Source organism: Helianthus annuus, chromosome 12, assembly GCF_002127325.2.
Source record: "Helianthus annuus cultivar XRQ/B chromosome 12, HanXRQr2.0-SUNRISE, whole genome shotgun sequence".
Lineage (NCBI taxonomy): Eukaryota > Viridiplantae > Streptophyta > Magnoliopsida > Asterales > Asteraceae > Helianthus > Helianthus annuus.
In genome coordinates, this window is record NC_035444.2 from 8,740,295 (window position 1) to 8,758,375 (window position 18,081).

Here is an 18,081-nt window from a genome sequence, read left to right on the forward strand (position 1 = left end):
AGGTTTATTCGCCAAAACCGCATTCCACCCAAAGTTATTGAATACATAACTTTGGGTAGTTTTGCTAGAGTTATTATGTGTTATAACCAGAGGTTTGACAGTGCATTGATATCCGCCTAACTAAAAAGATGGCGGCATGAAACGAACACATTTCATATGCCCTTTGGAGAGGTAACGATAAAACTACAAGACGTGGAAGTCTTGTGGGCTTTAAAAGTTGACAGGTATGATATTTGTGACAATGATGAGAGTTTTACACAAATAAAAATTAGGGATAAATTTTACAGTTTAACGGATATTTTGTTGGAGGAAAGAGGTATTGATAATCAAAAAATACACATGCTATATATTTTAAATATTTTAAAGGAAACAATCTTTCCTGAAAATTCAACTGACCACGAATTGGAACGTAGAGTAGAGCATAATTCAGATGCAGAAGACCACAACTATTAGGTTAATGAAGTATGCTTAGTTAGGGTTTATTATGTTTGATTAGGCCCGGGCGTTGTGTAATAATTTATTAACCGTGTTTAATATTATGTGTTTGTAATGCATAATGTTTTGTTTTATAATTGTTTAAAAAATATGTTTCAGATTTTTAGAAAATTTTCCTCTATAAAAGGGAATAACGCATTCACAATTTCAAAGATGAGCAAATTATCCTATCGAATTATATCCGGTCCTTAGAAAATCCATATTTCAAAACATAAACAATTTTTTTTAAGAATTCATCTTTAATATCCATCTCTAAAAAAATCATAAAACTTTCATTCTTCACTACATAATAGAATAGCTTAACAAGTCCACAACTTTGGGGAATCTTATTTAAGACAAAATATCAAAACAATTGGATATTTTTAATAGTGTCTCACAGTAATTGTACACCTCTATTATTCAAACTTATTCAACAATTTTTAATTTTTGTGCTATTTACCCTTCTTGAAACACGAAGATATCTTCCTGACAATTGTAGATTCTTCAGATACAACTCTGCCTTGGATGAGTCTAGAGATCCCTGAAATCATATAAGAAAACGGCAATTTTGTTAGTTAAAACGGGCACTCAGAAAGTCGACTTAAGGGTGTAGTGTATGTCAAGTTTGAGCCTAAATGGACCTCAATTTATTAAACACCAGAAAGCCAATTATGTATAGTAGCAGCTACTTCATACCATAATATACACACACATATTATATATATTGGGCAAGGTTAGATAGAAAACCCTAAAAATTTGAGAAAACCCAACCTCCCGACTTTTTTTTTGAAAAAAATAACACATGTAATATACATGTTTTAAGAGTTTTGAGCCAAAAAATCAAAAAAGCGCCGAGTGGTTTTTTTAAAAAAAAAATAAACAAGTTTCAGCAACTTTTTGTCTAACACATGTTGGTGAAAAAGTTGCTGAAACTTGTTTATTTAAAAAAAAAAACCACTCGGCGCTTTTTTGATTTTTTTTTGCTCAAAACTCTTAAAAACATGTATATTACATGTGTTATTTTTTCAAAAAAAAAAAAAAAAGTCGGGAGGTTGGGTTTTCTAGGGTTTTCTCAAAATGGAGGGTTTTCTCCTTATCCTATATATATTTATGCATGTGTGTGTATATATATGTATTTATGTATGTATACCGTTAAGACCAAAGTGAACACACCTGTTCTTGCACAATTGTGTGAAGCGCTCGGTGTACATCTTTAGCCATGCATTTAGGATCACCACATACATATAAATACGCTCCCTCTGAAAGCAAATTCCAGATTTCTGAAGCCTGTAATAACATCTCACATTAACAAAAAAAAGAAAAAACTAATATAATATGTTAGAATATAATAAAGACAGTCGTTTAATATTTCCTACCTTTTGGCCCATTTTATGTTGCACATACTCTTTAGCTGCCCCTTCACGGGAGAAAGCAACAACAAGCTCAGAAAGAACGCCAGTCTCCAGAAAGTTGTTTAGTTCGTCCTCGTATATAAAATCCTGCAGTTATAATATTACATAACAGATTCATAACTTGCCACTAATGAAGCATAGCGTTTGTAATTATCATTATTATTTTTTGTTTAGCTTACCACATTGCGGTTTCTGCATCCGAAAAAGAAAATAGATGGCCCGAGCTCGGTTCCAGCTTCCTTCAAAGTTTGTCTTTCTTGAAGAAAGCCCCTGAAAGGAGCCAGTCCAGTGCCGGGCCCAATCATGATAATCGGGACTTTGGGGTCAGCAGGAAGTCTAAAGTTGGATGTTCTAACAAAAATGGGTGCCCAACTACAATCCTTACTTTCAGTCAAAGGCGTAGCATTCTGAAAAATAAATCACCAAATTTTAGTATATTTAAAGCCTGTAAATTACCATATACTACCAACAAATTGGATTCAGAAATAGGAGTGATGGTAATACCTTAATCCAGGTTGAAGAAAGTCCTTTATGGATACGGCTTGCAGGCATTTTATCATAAACTAATGAACAAGCGATATGAATGCGGTTCGGTGTCACCCTGTAAATTTTTAAAAAATTAATAAAAATGGGATTACGTTAATATAGAAGAGGTTACTTAATATATAGCATATATAAACTACTAACTTTGGACAAGAAGAAATCGAGTAGTATCGAGGCTGTATGCGTCGCGCCACAGCCGCGAAGAAAACGCCAAGTGGAGGCTTGGCTGACGGGAATGCCTCCATAACCTCAAGAAGACTTCTCTGGCTTGCAACAATCCACTGAGCATATTCATCCTAAACAATGTTGCCCAGAATCTTGATAACGAATAATGAAAAACACAATGAACGAATAAACACAAACTAACCTTAATTGAAAGAATACAAATCGTGAATATGTACAAGTGAATCAGGTTTTTACAATAGAAATCTAACCCTATTTATACTAGTTGAAGAGGTGCGAATCCAATAGACGTGTCTCTTCACGAACAGGTATGTCTTTTGATCTTGTGGCTCTTAATCGAAGATGAAAAGTTGCGTCCCTGTGTTTCTTGTTTCCTGCCGTCGATCAGTGAAGGGATACGTCCCTTGGATGTGTCGATCCAAAAACATGTAGGTTACTATCTTTCGTTTTGTCGCATCTAGTCCCCGCACTTCTATCACTAATCTAATTCTAATAAAAACTAACTATTAACTAATTACATAACAAACCCTAATACTTATAGGATGTGAAGAGATTATGATTTCATTCACCCCCTAATCTCGAACATCCTTAAGTTGCACCTTGATCTTTCTCCATATCTTGCTTGCCATCATGTGCTTGTTGAAGTAGATCATTGCAGTTTTCTTTGATTGCCATTAGGAGAGTTGGTTCCTCGTCTTCCTATACCAGATTTGTTTCTTCTCCTCTTTGATTTGATTCAGGACAATCTGAGGCATAATGACCAAACTTTTGGCAATTGTAGCATTTTATCTTGCTCAAATCCTTCCCAAACTTCTTTTGGTTGCTTCTACTCTTATAAGCATCATGTGATGAATCTTCATCATCTTCTTCTTCTTGTTGTTTGAACTTTCCATCACGCCATTTGTCTTGCGATGAGTTGAACCTTCCTTGTCCATTCTTCCCAAAACGTCTTCCACGACCATAGTTCTTGTCGCGTCGCGTATACATAAGTTTCTCTTGATTATATACCGGGTTTTCATCCACCAAACCGGTCCTTTCTTCATAGGCTTTCAACCTTCCAATTGTCTCGTCTAGCGTCGTTGTTTCTAAATCAGCGAATTGTTCAATGGTTGCAACAATTTGAACGAACCTTTTCGGTACAGAACTCAGAAGTTTCCGTACTAAAGTCGGTTGATGAAAAGTTGATCCAAGACCACTTGCCCTCGTGACAATACTATTTAGTCTTGCAGTGAACGAATCGATAGTGTCTTCCTCCTTCATCTTTAACATCTCAAACTCTGTTTTGAGCGTTTGAAGACGTGCCTTTTGCACTCGATCTGCACCGACGTGTCTAGTCTTTAATGCATCCCAAATTTCTTTTGCACTCTTGCAACTTGCAACTTGTATTATCATATCTTCCGGTAGTGCTTGAAATAAATAAGCGGTCGCCATCATATCCTTCTTTTCATCCGCTTGCGTATTTTCTTTTGGTTCTATCATTTCCCATAATCCGTTTGCCCTCAAAATGGTTTTTATACGGATTGCCAATACCGTATAGTTTGTAGACTTTAAGATAGGACACTGAAACTGGGAGAACGAACTACCCTCTCTAATTACTACCGCGTTTGACGGAGAGGCTCCTCCTGAATCCGCCATAATTTCTTTCCAACAATTTTCACTTTCTAAACTTTGGTTTTCTCCTAAAACCGAAGTCTATGATTCCAAAAAAAATTCACACTAACTTTCTAACGGAATCAAACCAATTTCTAAATCTTATATAAATTCCAGAAAAAATAGAACGTAGAACCTGGAATTTGCGAACCGACCGACTTCTCTTATCGTGATTCTCTGCACGGTTTTCTGACTTTTCTTAACAACCCTCTTGGCTGCGTTTTTTTTCTTCCTTCTTGATTCGCGACTCTCTAAACATAAACCAAAAATCAGCCCCAAACCCGCTTGATTTGCGACTAAACTTCTCAACCGAACACCCTCTTGATGCTTTGATATCACAAAACTTCTCAGATTTTGTGTCTTTTGCAAATTTCAAACAACCCAAACTTCTCAGATTTGCGATTGCTTCTTGAAACCGGAATACAAACTTCTCAGATTTGTTTCCGTCTTCTTAACCCGAATCGTAGCCTCTTGCCGTGATTTGAATTAACAAAAAAACTCAGAATCTGAACACCCTTAGTGATGATCAGATAAAAATCGAACACCCTCCTGATGAACGATTAACGAAACGAACAACAATCGTACCCTCTTGATGCGATTGGTGTTAAAACTTAACAAAAAACAACCTAATCGACGCCTCCTGCGTGATCAGAATTGTTAGGGGAATTCAACCACCCGCCTGATGATTGTTTTCCGAAACGAATTTGAGCCCTAGGCTCTGATACCACTGTTGCCCAGAATCTTGATAACGAATAATGAAAAACACAATGAACGAATAAACACAAACTAACCTTAATTGAAAGAATACAAATCGTGAATATGTACAAGTGAATCAGGTTTTTACAATAGAAATCTAACCCTATTTATACTAATTGAAGAGGTGCGAATCCAATAGACGTGTCTCTTCACGAACAGGTATGTCTTTTGATCTTGTGGCTCTTAATCGAAGATGAAAAGTTGCGTCCCTGTGTTTCTTGTTTCCTGCCGTCGATCAGTGAAGGGATACGTCCCTTGGATGTGTCGATCCAAAAACATGTAGGTTACTATCTTTCGTTTTGTCGCATCTAGTCCCCGCACTTCTATCACTAATCTAATTCTAATAAAAACTAACTATTAACTAATTACATAACAAACCCTAATACTTATAGGATGTGAAGAGATTATGATTTCAAACAACAGCATGTTTCATTTTTTAATAAAGATAAAAACCATTAACCAAGATCAGTGAAAGAAATCCGTACCTTGCCCGCTGGCGATGCGAGAAATTTTAGTCGATCCGCTTCACTGGGATCAGAAGCATGAGCAGCCAGAGCAAGCAAAGCCGTCTGGTATACATAATATAATAAATATGATTACAATATGTAACCATGTATGTTTTATGACAACACTATAAATGACATATGTTCCTTTAGGTTCATAGACCAAGCATATATAAATGTGTTACCTTTCTAGGAGAACTTAAAACATCTGCGTAGCGCGCCAATGCGTTTCTTAAAGTGCATGGAGGGAACGGAGGTGGCAAGGTGGAGCCACTGATTGGCGTTCCGTCCTCTTTATCGGCATGGATTGAGAAATAAGTATCGGGTGGTAAGCCGACTAATCTTACAGCTTCATCTACAACTTCACTTAAATTCTCACAGTAGACACCAACTTGATCACCTGTCTCATATCTAAGAAAAATAACCTTTAGCACTTCTAGTTTCGGGTCAAAGATAACAAATAATGAGCGACTTACGATAATCCGGTGTTAGAGATGTCAAATTCCAAATGAGTGCAAGACCGGTCGGACTGAGGGGTGTGTAGTTCCTTTTTGAATGCCACATTGGATCTTTAAAAAGACATGATTTATGATAGCCGGTTAAGAATGTGATAAGATGAGAAAACGATATTCGGACATTCAAGATTTATCAATACCTGCTTGGATGTTGAGCATCATGAACAGAATGACCATTTGTATAAGTTTGGTCTTCTGTAGATGGGTCGGGTTTGTCATGATATACAACTCGGTATTCTAAAACAGCAGCTGTGTAAGGAGTGGCAACACTCATGTCATCCTTGTCACGCAACAATCGATCCAACTCAGGCCACACTAACTCTTTCCTAAAGATGATATTAATAAAAAAACTGTAAATTCACTCATTGATGCATAATAAAACTGCCGAGAGCGAACCAATATTTTAAAAAATATTGGGTTTGTACAAAAAAAAGGATCCTTTGCAAGCTGAGCCCATTTAAATGAGACCCCCGTTTTGACATGAACTTGACCTTTTACCAGACCCGTTTTGAAAAGGTGAATTTACTCTTATTTATACCATGCTGCAAAATCATCTTCAATAGATTGTTCATCTCCAAGGCCCAAAGGTACAAGGCGTTTTGCACCTGAAAATGGTAATAGTAAAGATTAGCATTCGCATGAACATAAGGGAAATACAAGACGACCCATTGACCAAACCCACTTTCAAAACTAGCCACCTCCTGCGTCTTTGGAGCCACGTCACTGAAACCCAATAAAAAATGGACACGTGGCGTATCTAAAAGTTGCATAATTCCAGACGCATGAGGAGACCCCAGACACATGAGGTGGACCCATAGACGCATAAGGAGACCCCCCAGACGCATGAGGGGACCCTGAGACGCATGAGGTGGACCCACAGATGCATCCCGTGCATGAAATCTCTCCAAAGACGCATCCCCTGCATGATGCGTCTCTCCAAGGACGTGGAAGGTGGCTAGTTTTGTTAGTGGTTTTGGTCAATGGCTAGTTTTGTAATTTTCCCTAAAATTAAATTAGAAATAATCATTTTAGGGAATTAAACATACCCATCTCTTCGAGTTTACCATCGACCACTATTCCAACCTACAAAAGATTAAAGAACAAGTGTATAATTCGGCCTTTACAAAAGATAGATGATGCCTGCAGCTGTTTGATTATCGAGAAAACAAAATGAAATTAATAAGATGATAATTACCTTGTTGAAATGCCCGTATCGCCTGTCGCCGACGCCGAACACTCCATATTGAAGTTTCTTAAGCCATTCTCCTTTCTTATCCCCCTACACATGTACAGAATAATCTATATTAACATTCATATCATGTTTAAATCTCACCAGCATAGTGAGAAATTACACAAGCACAAAACATTTACCTCTGTAAACCATTCATAAAATCTGACCGCATTATCTGTTGGCTCACCAGATCCATACCTAGATAATCAAATAACATACCTGATTTGATCAGAAGGGGTACTTACTAACTACCTCATACATATTTATGTTGTTATATGCGTAGATATTATATATCATTAGTTACATGAATTTGGTCCACAATGTTTATAAATTTTAACACATTAAAATTATGTTAAGTTCATATGAAATGATCTTTCGCAGCTCAGCACGTAAGTTTTATATGAACATGCATGCGAGTTTAGTCTCACTTGTTATCGTGGAGTTACAATACATTGGTTTCCAGGGACTTGAACGCGCACTACTTTGATGGGATAAACACATAGTGACACTAGACCAAGCGGCCATTGACATGAAGCAACAAATGGTTCACGCTCTTTCGGCGACACCAAGTGAATGGGTTGTTGAGGTTAGAGAGAGAAATCGAGAAACTCTAAACAAGTGTGGGTTTTTTTTATGTAGTTTTAGAATATAGGGGTAAAATTTTCAATTTTTTAAATATATTTTAAGGTAATCTATTTATAACCATACCTTCTACACCCTTCATGGTGACCTTTAAAATTTTTAAATTTTTGTCTTTCTTTATTTAAAAGGTAATCTATTTATAACCATACATTCTACACCCTTCATGGTGACCCTTTATTTTTCAATTTTTTTCTTTCTTTATTTAAATTGTAAATTTGATTCTTATAGCTTTTAATAAATAATGTTCTATATTATTTAAATAAATTAAATATAACATTTATGTCGTAGATAAAGATAAATAAGTGTAATAGTAGTATTTTTGAAATTACAAAGAACTACACTAAAAGTCAAAAAAAAGTATAAGTTATTGAAATGAAAAAAAAAACAGGGAAAAAAATCTAATAGGCGGGGTGTAGAAGGTTAATTTATGATTGTAAACTAGTTTTTTTTTTTTTTTAATCGCGCCTTGCGGCGAAACCGAGCAAATGATAATGTAAAACAAACGTGATTTGAAAATAAAGTATGTTGTTTAAAAAGTCAAACCATTAGAACGATTTAGTTTATCATAGTACCGTTTTATGATACCAAATAAATACTTTATTTTGAGTACAACTTCGTTTTTAATAAAACTTATAACGGAACGTCAGGGAAAGAAATCAAGCACAACTACGTACTTAAATTTAGGAAAAAGTTATAAACGTAAATTATTAAAGAAGTATCAAATTAATCGATAAATTAATATATGTTCAAAAAAAGAAAAAAAATATTAAAAAAGGTAAAGGAAATATATGTTAAAAAAAGAAAAATATGTTATTAAAAGTGAATATAATAATAAATTATTATAATATATTAAATAATAAAAAACTATATATTATTATAAAAATTAAGTTACTATTAATCATCACTCGTAAACGATATATATAATTGTAGGACCCGAGGTTTTTTATGTGTGGACCAAACGTGCTACGATTAGGTCAATGCATTCCAAATCCATAATTTAAATATAAACAAAAATATGGAATTACAAGAATAATGAGTTTTAGTGGCACCGGTATTAGCGGCGACTGCTAATATATTGCCGCTAAAGGTCCATCCGTGTCATGGGATCCATTTCAGCTAGCAAAAGCGACGACATGTGTCGCCGATAAAGCTGAATTTTCTAGTAGTGTTAAGATAAAAACAGTGTAGCAAACTAGCAATCAAATATGATGACGACTTACGTAGCTACAAAGAAAAATGCCAACGACTCTTTCTTAAGTTTCTCCTCATACTCATCGTCATCATCAGCATAAGCATCCTAAGATTAAAAAATATTGTTGCAATTTAAACATTTAATAATAATATTAACTTCAAGTATTAAAGAAAGATTCTGTTTGTGTAGTAGCATCTAAAAATTGAACTCACCAAATCAATTACTTTAAAGGTTGCCTTTTCATATCGAACTTTTGCTTCTTCTACAAATGCCTTTACATATAAAAAAAGTCAAAATAACACCGAAAAACTTTATATGTTGGAAATAACGATGCATCAACTTCATTGTCTTAAAACGAGACCGATCACCACTAAAGTGTAAACAAGATAAGGTCGATGCTCATGAGATACCCACGAAGCTAAACAAGTCCTATAATTTATAAACGAGTCTAAGCCTTAAAATAATCCTTTTTTCCTAATAACAAAGTCAGACTGACTCCCAAACCTAAACGGACCTTCTAGTTTATATAATCTTCATAAAATATAATAAATATATAGTCATACAATAGTTATTATATATCAGAAGTTACCAAAAAATATATAAATAGTATATATTATATGTCTTATAAAAAATTTAAAATTTATAAATTAATTAATAAACTCAGGTTATAGGCTAGTGGTAAGAGGCATGGTTTCTCTGATGGAGTCCTAAGGGGTTGTTTGGCTAAGCTTATTGGAATGACTTATTTACTTGTTTGCTTATTTGAAAAGCAAATAAGTCATAGTGGAATGACTTATTTACTTATTCCTCTCACATAATAAGCTAACCCAAACACCTTTTAACTTTTCAAAAAGTAAATAAGTAAATAAGTCACTAAAATAAGCTTAGCCAAACAGCCCCTAAGTCCGATCCTCACTTTATCACTTTTGATGGATTAAGGCAATTTAGGATTTAAGCTAGGTCTTGTGCGACGTTGTTAGTTCGAATCCCGAGTCCACCGGGGTATTCGTCCCACTATGTGTTACTCCCGAGAGTTCTCCTCTTATGGTGGTACAATGATTGTCAAGTGGCAGCTGGTGGTATGATTTCCCGGGAAACTCCAAGCCAGACTCTAGTAGGCCCGATTAAGACAACGTAGTTTGGCCGGAGTGGGGCATGCAACAGAGCTCTCGAATTTGGGGAGTACGGTGACCAAACACAAAAAAGTTGTCATTAAAAAAATCAATAAATAATAAACGAACTAAACTTGAGCTCAGACTCGACTCTCAGCTCGTTTACACCACTTGTCATCACTGCCACTCTACCGGCTTATTGGTCCAGTCACATTAACGAAAAAATATTCAGAAAATAAATATTATTTTAAATGAGATAATTTTTTTCTTAGAGAATATGTAACTAATTAATTTAACTAGTGAAAATATAACTTTGTATATAAAAACCTTTTACTTAGAGCATCCACAATAAGGAATCAGAAAAACGTATAAAAACATGTCTAGTCAACCGACACATCATAAAAATACTTATTCTTTAAAAACACTAAACACTCACCCAATAAAAATAACCAAAAACATTGCCACATCGTTATCTATTTTTTATTTTTAGCCAATTTATTTAGTAATCTCTTCGTATATTTTATAAAAGTAGTTAATATCTACGCATCACTTCGTCTATCTCTCTATACATACGTTTAGAGAGACAGAGTGAAAAAATATGTAAAAAATAAGATATATAGAATTTAAGAATAGTGAAAGCCAAAGAAAGTTAACATGGCCCACCTCTAATTCTCTCTCTATATTATACTTATATGCATATAATAGAATGGGACTCACAATGGTTGTTTTTTCATCATTTTTGTAGAAACCAAAACACATGTGCAACAATAATGAGAATGGCAAAAAAAATGCCACATGGGCAGAAAAATTGGAACAAAACCTCTTAAACCAGTGAAAGAACTAGCTCAAAAGTTATGTGATATCTCATTTTTTTACCGTACATTCATATAATAATGAAGAAAACACGATAATAAAAAACTTAACGATGTTGTCGCGCAAATCAATTTTGACAAAACTTTATTGTGCGAAAAAAAAGGATATTTCAACAAGAGCTTGCGTAGACAAGACCAAAGGTAACTCAAGTAGTGGATAGAATACATAGTATGATATTTCATTTTAATTTTACTTTGCATGTTCTCCAACCACTCTTATATACCCTAATAAACAAAAATATCTGGAGTATAACTGGCAAAACGTCATATCTTATTACTATCAGAGTCATAAAAATATTCTGATAATTCAACTTTTATCGACGTCTTCTACTATTACTTTCATTGGCATTTGATGGATTTGATTAATGATTAATTCTTTTTTTTTTTGACATTTTAATTTAATATTATACTTTACTTGTTGGCATTTAAAAATACTAAAGTTACATTAAAACAGAAGATAGACGTGCAATAAGATACCTTGTTATTCCTTTCTGAATTGCAAATCCTAATCTATCAAAGACAAAACTTTGCCCTCTTGAAGCTGAACAATTGATGTGGATAACTTATTGTACCCTGGTCAGGAATTGAAAATATAATAAAGTATCTTTTCAAATATAATAATAATAATAATAATAATAATAATGACTTATTTCAAAGTGTAAAATGAAACCATAAAAGAACACATATTTACTTTGCGTAACTTAAAAACATAATAACTTATGGTTACCATTGAAAAGCGAAACTTAAAAGTTAAAACAAAATTCACAAATCTTGAAAATTGATATATTAACTATAGGAAACTGCACATTTATAAAGTGGAAAAAATATATTTCAATTAAAGTTGAGGTTGTAGTGAAAAAAATACATTAAAATTAAGATTGGACTTTTAGTAAGGGTTTTGTTTTCAAAGAAAGCTCATATAGGTTTTGTTTAAATATGTTAACAAAACAATATCTTCTTCTTCTTTATGTTCTCTTCCTATTAACAAAACCCTATTTTTTTCTTCTATGTTCTTTCTTCCGGTCCGAACAACTTCGGAGGAACATCGCAGCGCCACTACTAGCCGTCGTTTCTCTACCATAATTTATTTAGAGGTATCCTAATATTTGTTTAAGGGTATCTTATACATAAAACGACAAAAAACACACTTCAGAATGCACTTCGGAGACAAAGTATACTGAATCTGCCCATGCCTTAGACCATGTGTAGTGGGGCTTGAACTTCAAGCCCCTCTCTTGGATATTATCCTATTGGATTAATTCAAAGCACGTGGTTTATTTGGAAGTGGAGTCATGGGTCAGCAGGTTTATTTGGAAGTGGAGTCATGGAGTATTATTTAACTTTGGTTTATTTTCAGTTTAATTTGTTTACGTGGGTCAGTATTTCCGTTTGTTTAGCTAAGTTAGTGGGGAGTTGTTTACCCCAGTAAGTTTTTTTCGGTTGTTTGTTTTCCCTATTTAAACTCTTTGCATTATTGAATGAAATTATCGAGTCTTCAAAAGTTATCTGTGTGAGTTTTCTGTGATTGTGATAAAGCCTGATTAAACCAACATCTGGTATCAGAGCTACGCTCAAGATTCATCGTCATCATGGCTGGTGCTTCATCTGATCCAACTCAACAACCTGTCACTCCTGTCTTCAAGGGTGAAGGCTATGAGTTCTGGAGCATTCGCATGAAGACACTTCTTCGATCAAAAGATCTCTGGGAGTTTGTGAGTCAGGGTTTTTCTGCTGAAGACGACGATCAGACTAAGTTGAAGAAAAATAGGAAGGAAGATGCGAGAGCACTGGCTCTCATCCAGCAGGGGGTTCACGACAGTGTGTTTTCTCGAATTGCTGCTGCAACAACCGCAAAACAGGCCTGGACTCTTCTTCAAACGGAGTTTCAGGGAGATTCAAAGGTTCTCACTGTGAAGTTACAACGGTTGCGTAGAGAATCTGAAACACTGCAGATGAAAGACAACGAGGCAATTTCTGATTTTCTGTCTAGGGTTATGCAGATCGTGAACAAAAAACGTGCTTATGGTGAGGAAGTAACTGATCAAGTTATAGTTGAAAAGGTGCTGCGAAGTCTGCCATCCAAATGGGACCATGTCGTTACAGCAATTGAAGAATCAAAGCACCTGGAAACTCTTTCTTTTGATCAACTCATGGGGTCGTTACAATCCCATGAGGCTAGGGTTAACAGGTCCAATGATGTTGTTAAAGAGGAACAGGCGTTTCCGGCTGAGGTCGATGAAACGCATATGCCAATCCGGGGTAGAGGAAGAGGAACCTTTCGAGGTCGTGGACGTGGACGTGGCAGATCGTTCGGTAGAGGCAGAAGTAGTATTCAATGCTACAATTGTAACCGTTACGGGCATGTGAAGGCTGATTGCTGGGCTGAGCCGCAGGCTCATGCTGTTCTAAATAATGAAAGTGTGGAGGAAGAAGAGAATCAGCTCTTCATGGTCATGAAAGATGATGAGAGTTTGGATGAAGGGGATAGCAAAGTCTTGATGGCTGAAGGACGAGGTAGAAGCCAAGTAAGCAAAGTGTGGTATATAGACAGTGGGTGTTCCAATCATATGACTGGGCAGCAGGAGTTGTTTAAGAGATTAGATGAAACAAAGAAGGTTTCAGTTAAGATGTGCAATGGGAAAAGCATTCAAGTGGAAGGAGAAGGGAGTGTTAAACTTGAGGTGTCACCTGGGGTTACCAAATCTTTGTCTGATGTTCAATTCGCTCCTGCCCTAGGGTATAACTTGTTAAGTGTTGGTCAGTTGATGAGGGCAGGTTACATGCTTGTGTTTGATGGAGATGCATGTACTGTTACAAACAAAAGAACAGGTGAACGAATGTGCAAAGTTATGATGAGTGCTAATAATGTTTTTCCTTTCAATGTCACTCAACCCCATGCAACTTCCTTGGCGGCAATCATACCAGATGACCCGTCTCTTTGGCACCAAAGATATGGTCATCTGAACGAGAACAGCCTTCGAACACTGAGTGACAAGGATCTTGTAGCAGGGCTGCCTCGCATCAGGTCTCTTGCATTATGTGAAGGATGTATTTATGGGAAACAAGTTAGGCGATCTTTTCCAACTCATGCATGGAGATCAAGTCAGCCGCTCCAACTCATCCATGCAGACTTGTGTGGGCCAATGCCTACTCCATCACTTGGAGGTAACCGTTACTTTTTTCTGCTAATTGACGATTATACTCGCATGAGCTGGGTTTATTTTCTAACAAAAAAGTAAGAAAGTTTTGAGAAATTTAAGATGTTTAAAGCAAGGGTTGAAAGAGAATCTGGTAAATTGCTTAAAACTCTCAGAACAGATCGAGGGGGAGAGTTTTGTTCTGGGGAATTTAATGCCTTTTGTGATGAACATGGAATACACCGTGAGCTTACTGCACCGTACACCCCGGAACAAAACGGGGTTGCGGAGCGTAAGAATAGAACTGTTGTTGAGATGGCTCGGTGTATGCTAAAGGCAAAAAGTTTGGGTAACCAGTTCTGGGGAGAAGCTGTTGCTACGGCTGTTTATCTACTCAACCTATCTCCTACTAAGGCGGTTGAGGGAAAGACACCGTTTGAGGCATGGTATGCTCTTAAACCATCTGTAAGCCATTTAAGGGTATTCGGCTGTCCAGCTTATGGGCTAATACCTTCTCAACACAGGAAGAAATTAGATACTAAGTCTAATAAATGCATATTTGTTGGTTACTATACTCAGTCTAAAGCTTATCGATTGTACAATCCAGTGAAGTAATGTATTGTCACATGTCGTGATGTAGTATTTGATGAACAAGCAGTTTGGAATGCAAGTGATCAAGTTGTTGAACAATCTGGTGTTATTCAAGAAAGTGATGAGTTGGATGAACAAGTCCAGGTTGATGACACAACCCATAATCAAGGGAGCCCAAGTCTGAATGATAAGTCGGGTAGTGATGCTATTGAAGAGACCGGGTCAAGCAGTTCAGAAGGAGATCATCTTAAAGTACGTACACTTGACGATCTTTATGATTGTACTTCACCAATCCTTGATGATACATGTCAGGTTGCACTATCTCTGGTCGAACCAGAATCATTCACAGAAGCAGCAAAACATCATGAATGGATGAATGCAATGAGAGAGGAGTTGCAGGCTCTGGAAAGGCATGGGACGTGGTCTTTAACTGAACTTCCAGAAGGCAAGAATGTCATAGGGCTAAAGTGGGTATACAAGACTAAAGTGGGACCTGATGGAAGAGTTCTAAAGTACAAGGCTAGGATTGTGGCTAAGGGTTACAGTCAAGAGTATGGGATTGATTTCGAAGAGACCTTTTCACCAGTGGCTCGATTCGAAACTATCAGATTAGTCTTATCAGTGGCAGCTCAAGAAGGTTGGGAGTTACATCAATTTGATGTAAAGTCCGCCTTTCTGAATGGCCCACTATTCGAAGAAGTGTTTGTGTCACAGCCGCCTGGATTTGAAGTGCAAGGAGAAGAACAAAAGGTGTACAAGCTCCACAAAGCTCTGTACGGGCTAAAACAAGCCCCGAGGGCTTGGTACAGAAGGATTGACACCTACTTTCAGAATCATGGTTATGAAAGATCCAAGAATGAGCCTACAGTGTATGTCAAGAAAGGTTCAGGTAATGATCGGATCATAATTTGTCTTTATGTTGATGATATAGTTTATACAAGTTCTTCTAAGGCATTGTTGGATGAGTTCAAAGCCAAAATGGTCAGTGAATTTGAGATGACTGACGTTGGTGAGCTGAAGTACTTTCTTGGTTTGGAAGTTGTGAAAAAGGCTGGTGGTTTTTTTGTAACACAAAGAAAGTATGCACGGGATGTTCTTCAAAGGTTTGGAATGAGTAAGTGCAAATCAATTCCTACCCCTATGAATGCCTATGACAAGTTTCTGCTTGAAGATGGGAGTACATTGGTTGATGAAAAACAGTTTAGAAGTCTAGTAGGTGGGCTGATTTATCTCACTCATACTAGACCAGACATTGTGTTTTCTGTAAGTGTTATCTCTAGGTTTATGCACAAGCCAACGTCCATTCACCTTGGAGCAGCAAAGAGGATTCTTCGATATGTGGCTGGTACACTCGAATATGGTATGTGGTATGGAAAGAAACAAGAGATCAAGCTTGAAGGGTTCACTGATAGTGACTGGGGAAGTTCATTTGAAGACCGGAAGAGTGTGTCAGCAAACATGTTCTCAATTGGCTCGGGAGCAATTTCTTGGTGTTCAAAGAAACAGCCGGTTGTGGCACTGTCGACCTGCGAAGCAGAATACATAGCTGCTAATACTGCAGCGTGTCAAGCCGTGTGGTTAAGGAAGCTGTTAAAGGAGCTGGGGTATGATCAAGACAATCCAACGACAATCTGGTGTGATAACAAGTCAGCGACATTTCTAACCAAGAACCAAGCTTATCACAGTCGCAGCAAGCATATTGATATAAGGTTTCATTACATTAGGGACCTGGTTGAAGAAAGGAAAGTGGAGCTCAAGTTTTGTGCTACAGAAGAGCAGGTGGCCGATGTCTTTACCAAGCCGCTAGGAAAGGAACAGTTCTGCTATCTGCGTTCAAGGCTTGGAGTCATGGAGCTTTGAATTCAGGGGGAGTATTGGATTAATTCAAAGCACGTGGTTTATTTGGAAGTGGAGTCATGGGTCAGCAGGTTTATTTGGAAGTGGAGTCATGGAGTATTATTTAACTTTGGTTTATTTTCAGTTTAATTTGTTTACGTGGGTCATTATTTCCGTTTGTTTAGCTAAGTTAGTGGGGAGTTGTTTACCCCAGTAAGTTTGTTTCGGTTGTTTGTTTTCCCTATTTAAACTCTTTGCATTATTGAATGAAATTATCGAGTCTTCAAAAGTTATCTGTGAGTTTTCTGTGATTGTGATAAAGCCTGATTAAACCAACATATCCGACATGTATCTCCTAGTCAGCAAAGGGACTTGAAGTTAAAAATGGGTGTAGTATAATGCCCCTTGCAATGATTAAATATTGAAATTAAATTAAAAAAAAAACAAAAATAAAAACCCATCAAAAATGTTCCATTGGCCATTCTCTCTTCCATCCGGCGTGTTTAAAGAAACGCCCAACAAAAAAAACCATCAAAAACGCCCCAGGGACGGTGACGCAAGCGTTATGGGACATTTTTGGGGAAAAAAATGCCCAAAACCCTTTCCACTACGGGTCGTGTTATTGGGGATGGTCTTAAGAACTGTTGAACAACTTAACCAAGTCGCATCTCTAACCACCACTCGACTTATTTAAGTAGGTTATATTCTCGGTGGTTTTAACCAAACTTTTTACAGTCTTAACAACTGAACCAAGTCACCAGTTCAATCGCCACTCGACCTATTTAGATCGGTCTTACCAGTGGCAGTTCAACCCATGCGAACTGAACCACCGAATTTCAGACCAATCAATCCGGTCTAGTTTTAACAACATTGTTCACTAGTCCTATTATACCTTGGCGAAACTTTCAGCATTTCCGGTTTGAGTTCCAAAGAAAATCGAAACCTTCTTCTTGCCATCATCCGCGTCCGCTTTCTTCTCTAACTTTGACACAACAACATTCTGTGGCTCCGGTTCCTTAACCAGTTTCTTCGTGGACAATCTCAGCAGCTTATGATTCTCCTCCAGCATCGTTTTTTCTCCCAGTTTTGATGTGTTCAACTTCTCGGTCACCTTTTCATTCAGCACTGCTGATACCAATTCGATTGGAAACACTTTTACTGATTCTGATTGCATTATTACCCGCAAGAAACCGGTAGTTTGATAGAGGTGTCTGAACTAGAGAGAGAAAAGTTAAATTTGAAGAGGTTTCTCTCACTAGATTCTCTCTCTAAACCGGAAGAAGTTGCTGGTGGGATATACATATTGATTTGGTTTTATAGGGGAATTTAGAGATGGAATAAATGGACAAGCCAGTAGCCATATACACACCCAACCATAGCTAAGGTCACATGCCATAAAAAGGAATAGATATGTAAAAGTACACATGCCATA

At 36.7% G+C, this 18,081-nt stretch overlaps 1 protein-coding gene across 1 annotated transcript; it reads right to left on the bottom strand.

Moving 5' to 3' along the window:
• Positions 1 to 881: 881 nt before the first annotated feature.
• LOC110894003 (NADPH--cytochrome P450 reductase-like) lies at positions 882 to 17,857 on the bottom strand. The gene is made up of 17 exons (XM_022141166.2): positions 17,542 to 17,857; positions 9,314 to 9,373; positions 9,130 to 9,206; positions 7,408 to 7,465; positions 7,232 to 7,315; positions 7,083 to 7,119; positions 6,575 to 6,641; positions 6,177 to 6,362; positions 5,998 to 6,090; positions 5,707 to 5,932; positions 5,504 to 5,587; positions 2,574 to 2,725; positions 2,391 to 2,487; positions 2,066 to 2,293; positions 1,851 to 1,973; positions 1,648 to 1,761; positions 882 to 1,015 (listed from the first exon to the last, which is right to left on the bottom strand). The coding sequence occupies exons 1-17, from the start codon at positions 17,821 to 17,823 to the stop codon at positions 905 to 907; spliced, it is 2,079 nt and encodes a 692-aa protein (XP_021996858.1). The 5' UTR covers positions 17,824 to 17,857; the 3' UTR covers positions 882 to 904.
• Positions 17,858 to 18,081: the final 224 nt, after the last annotated feature.

What these genes read in the sequence shown, in the direction of transcription:
- LOC110894003 (XM_022141166.2), bottom strand. Translation starts at nt 17,823, where the DNA reads ATGCAATCAGAATCAGTAAAAGTGTTTCCAATCGAATTGGTATCAGCA. An exon ending in ATGCTGAAAGTTTCGCCAAG is followed by an intron (nt 9,374 to 17,541) that starts GTATAATAGGAC and finishes TTATATGTAAAG; the next exon opens with GCATTTGTAGAAGAAGCAAA. An exon ending in ACACAATTGTGCAAGAACAG is followed by an intron (nt 1,016 to 1,647) that starts GTGTGTTCACTT and finishes ATATGATTTCAG; the next exon opens with GGATCTCTAGACTCATCCAA.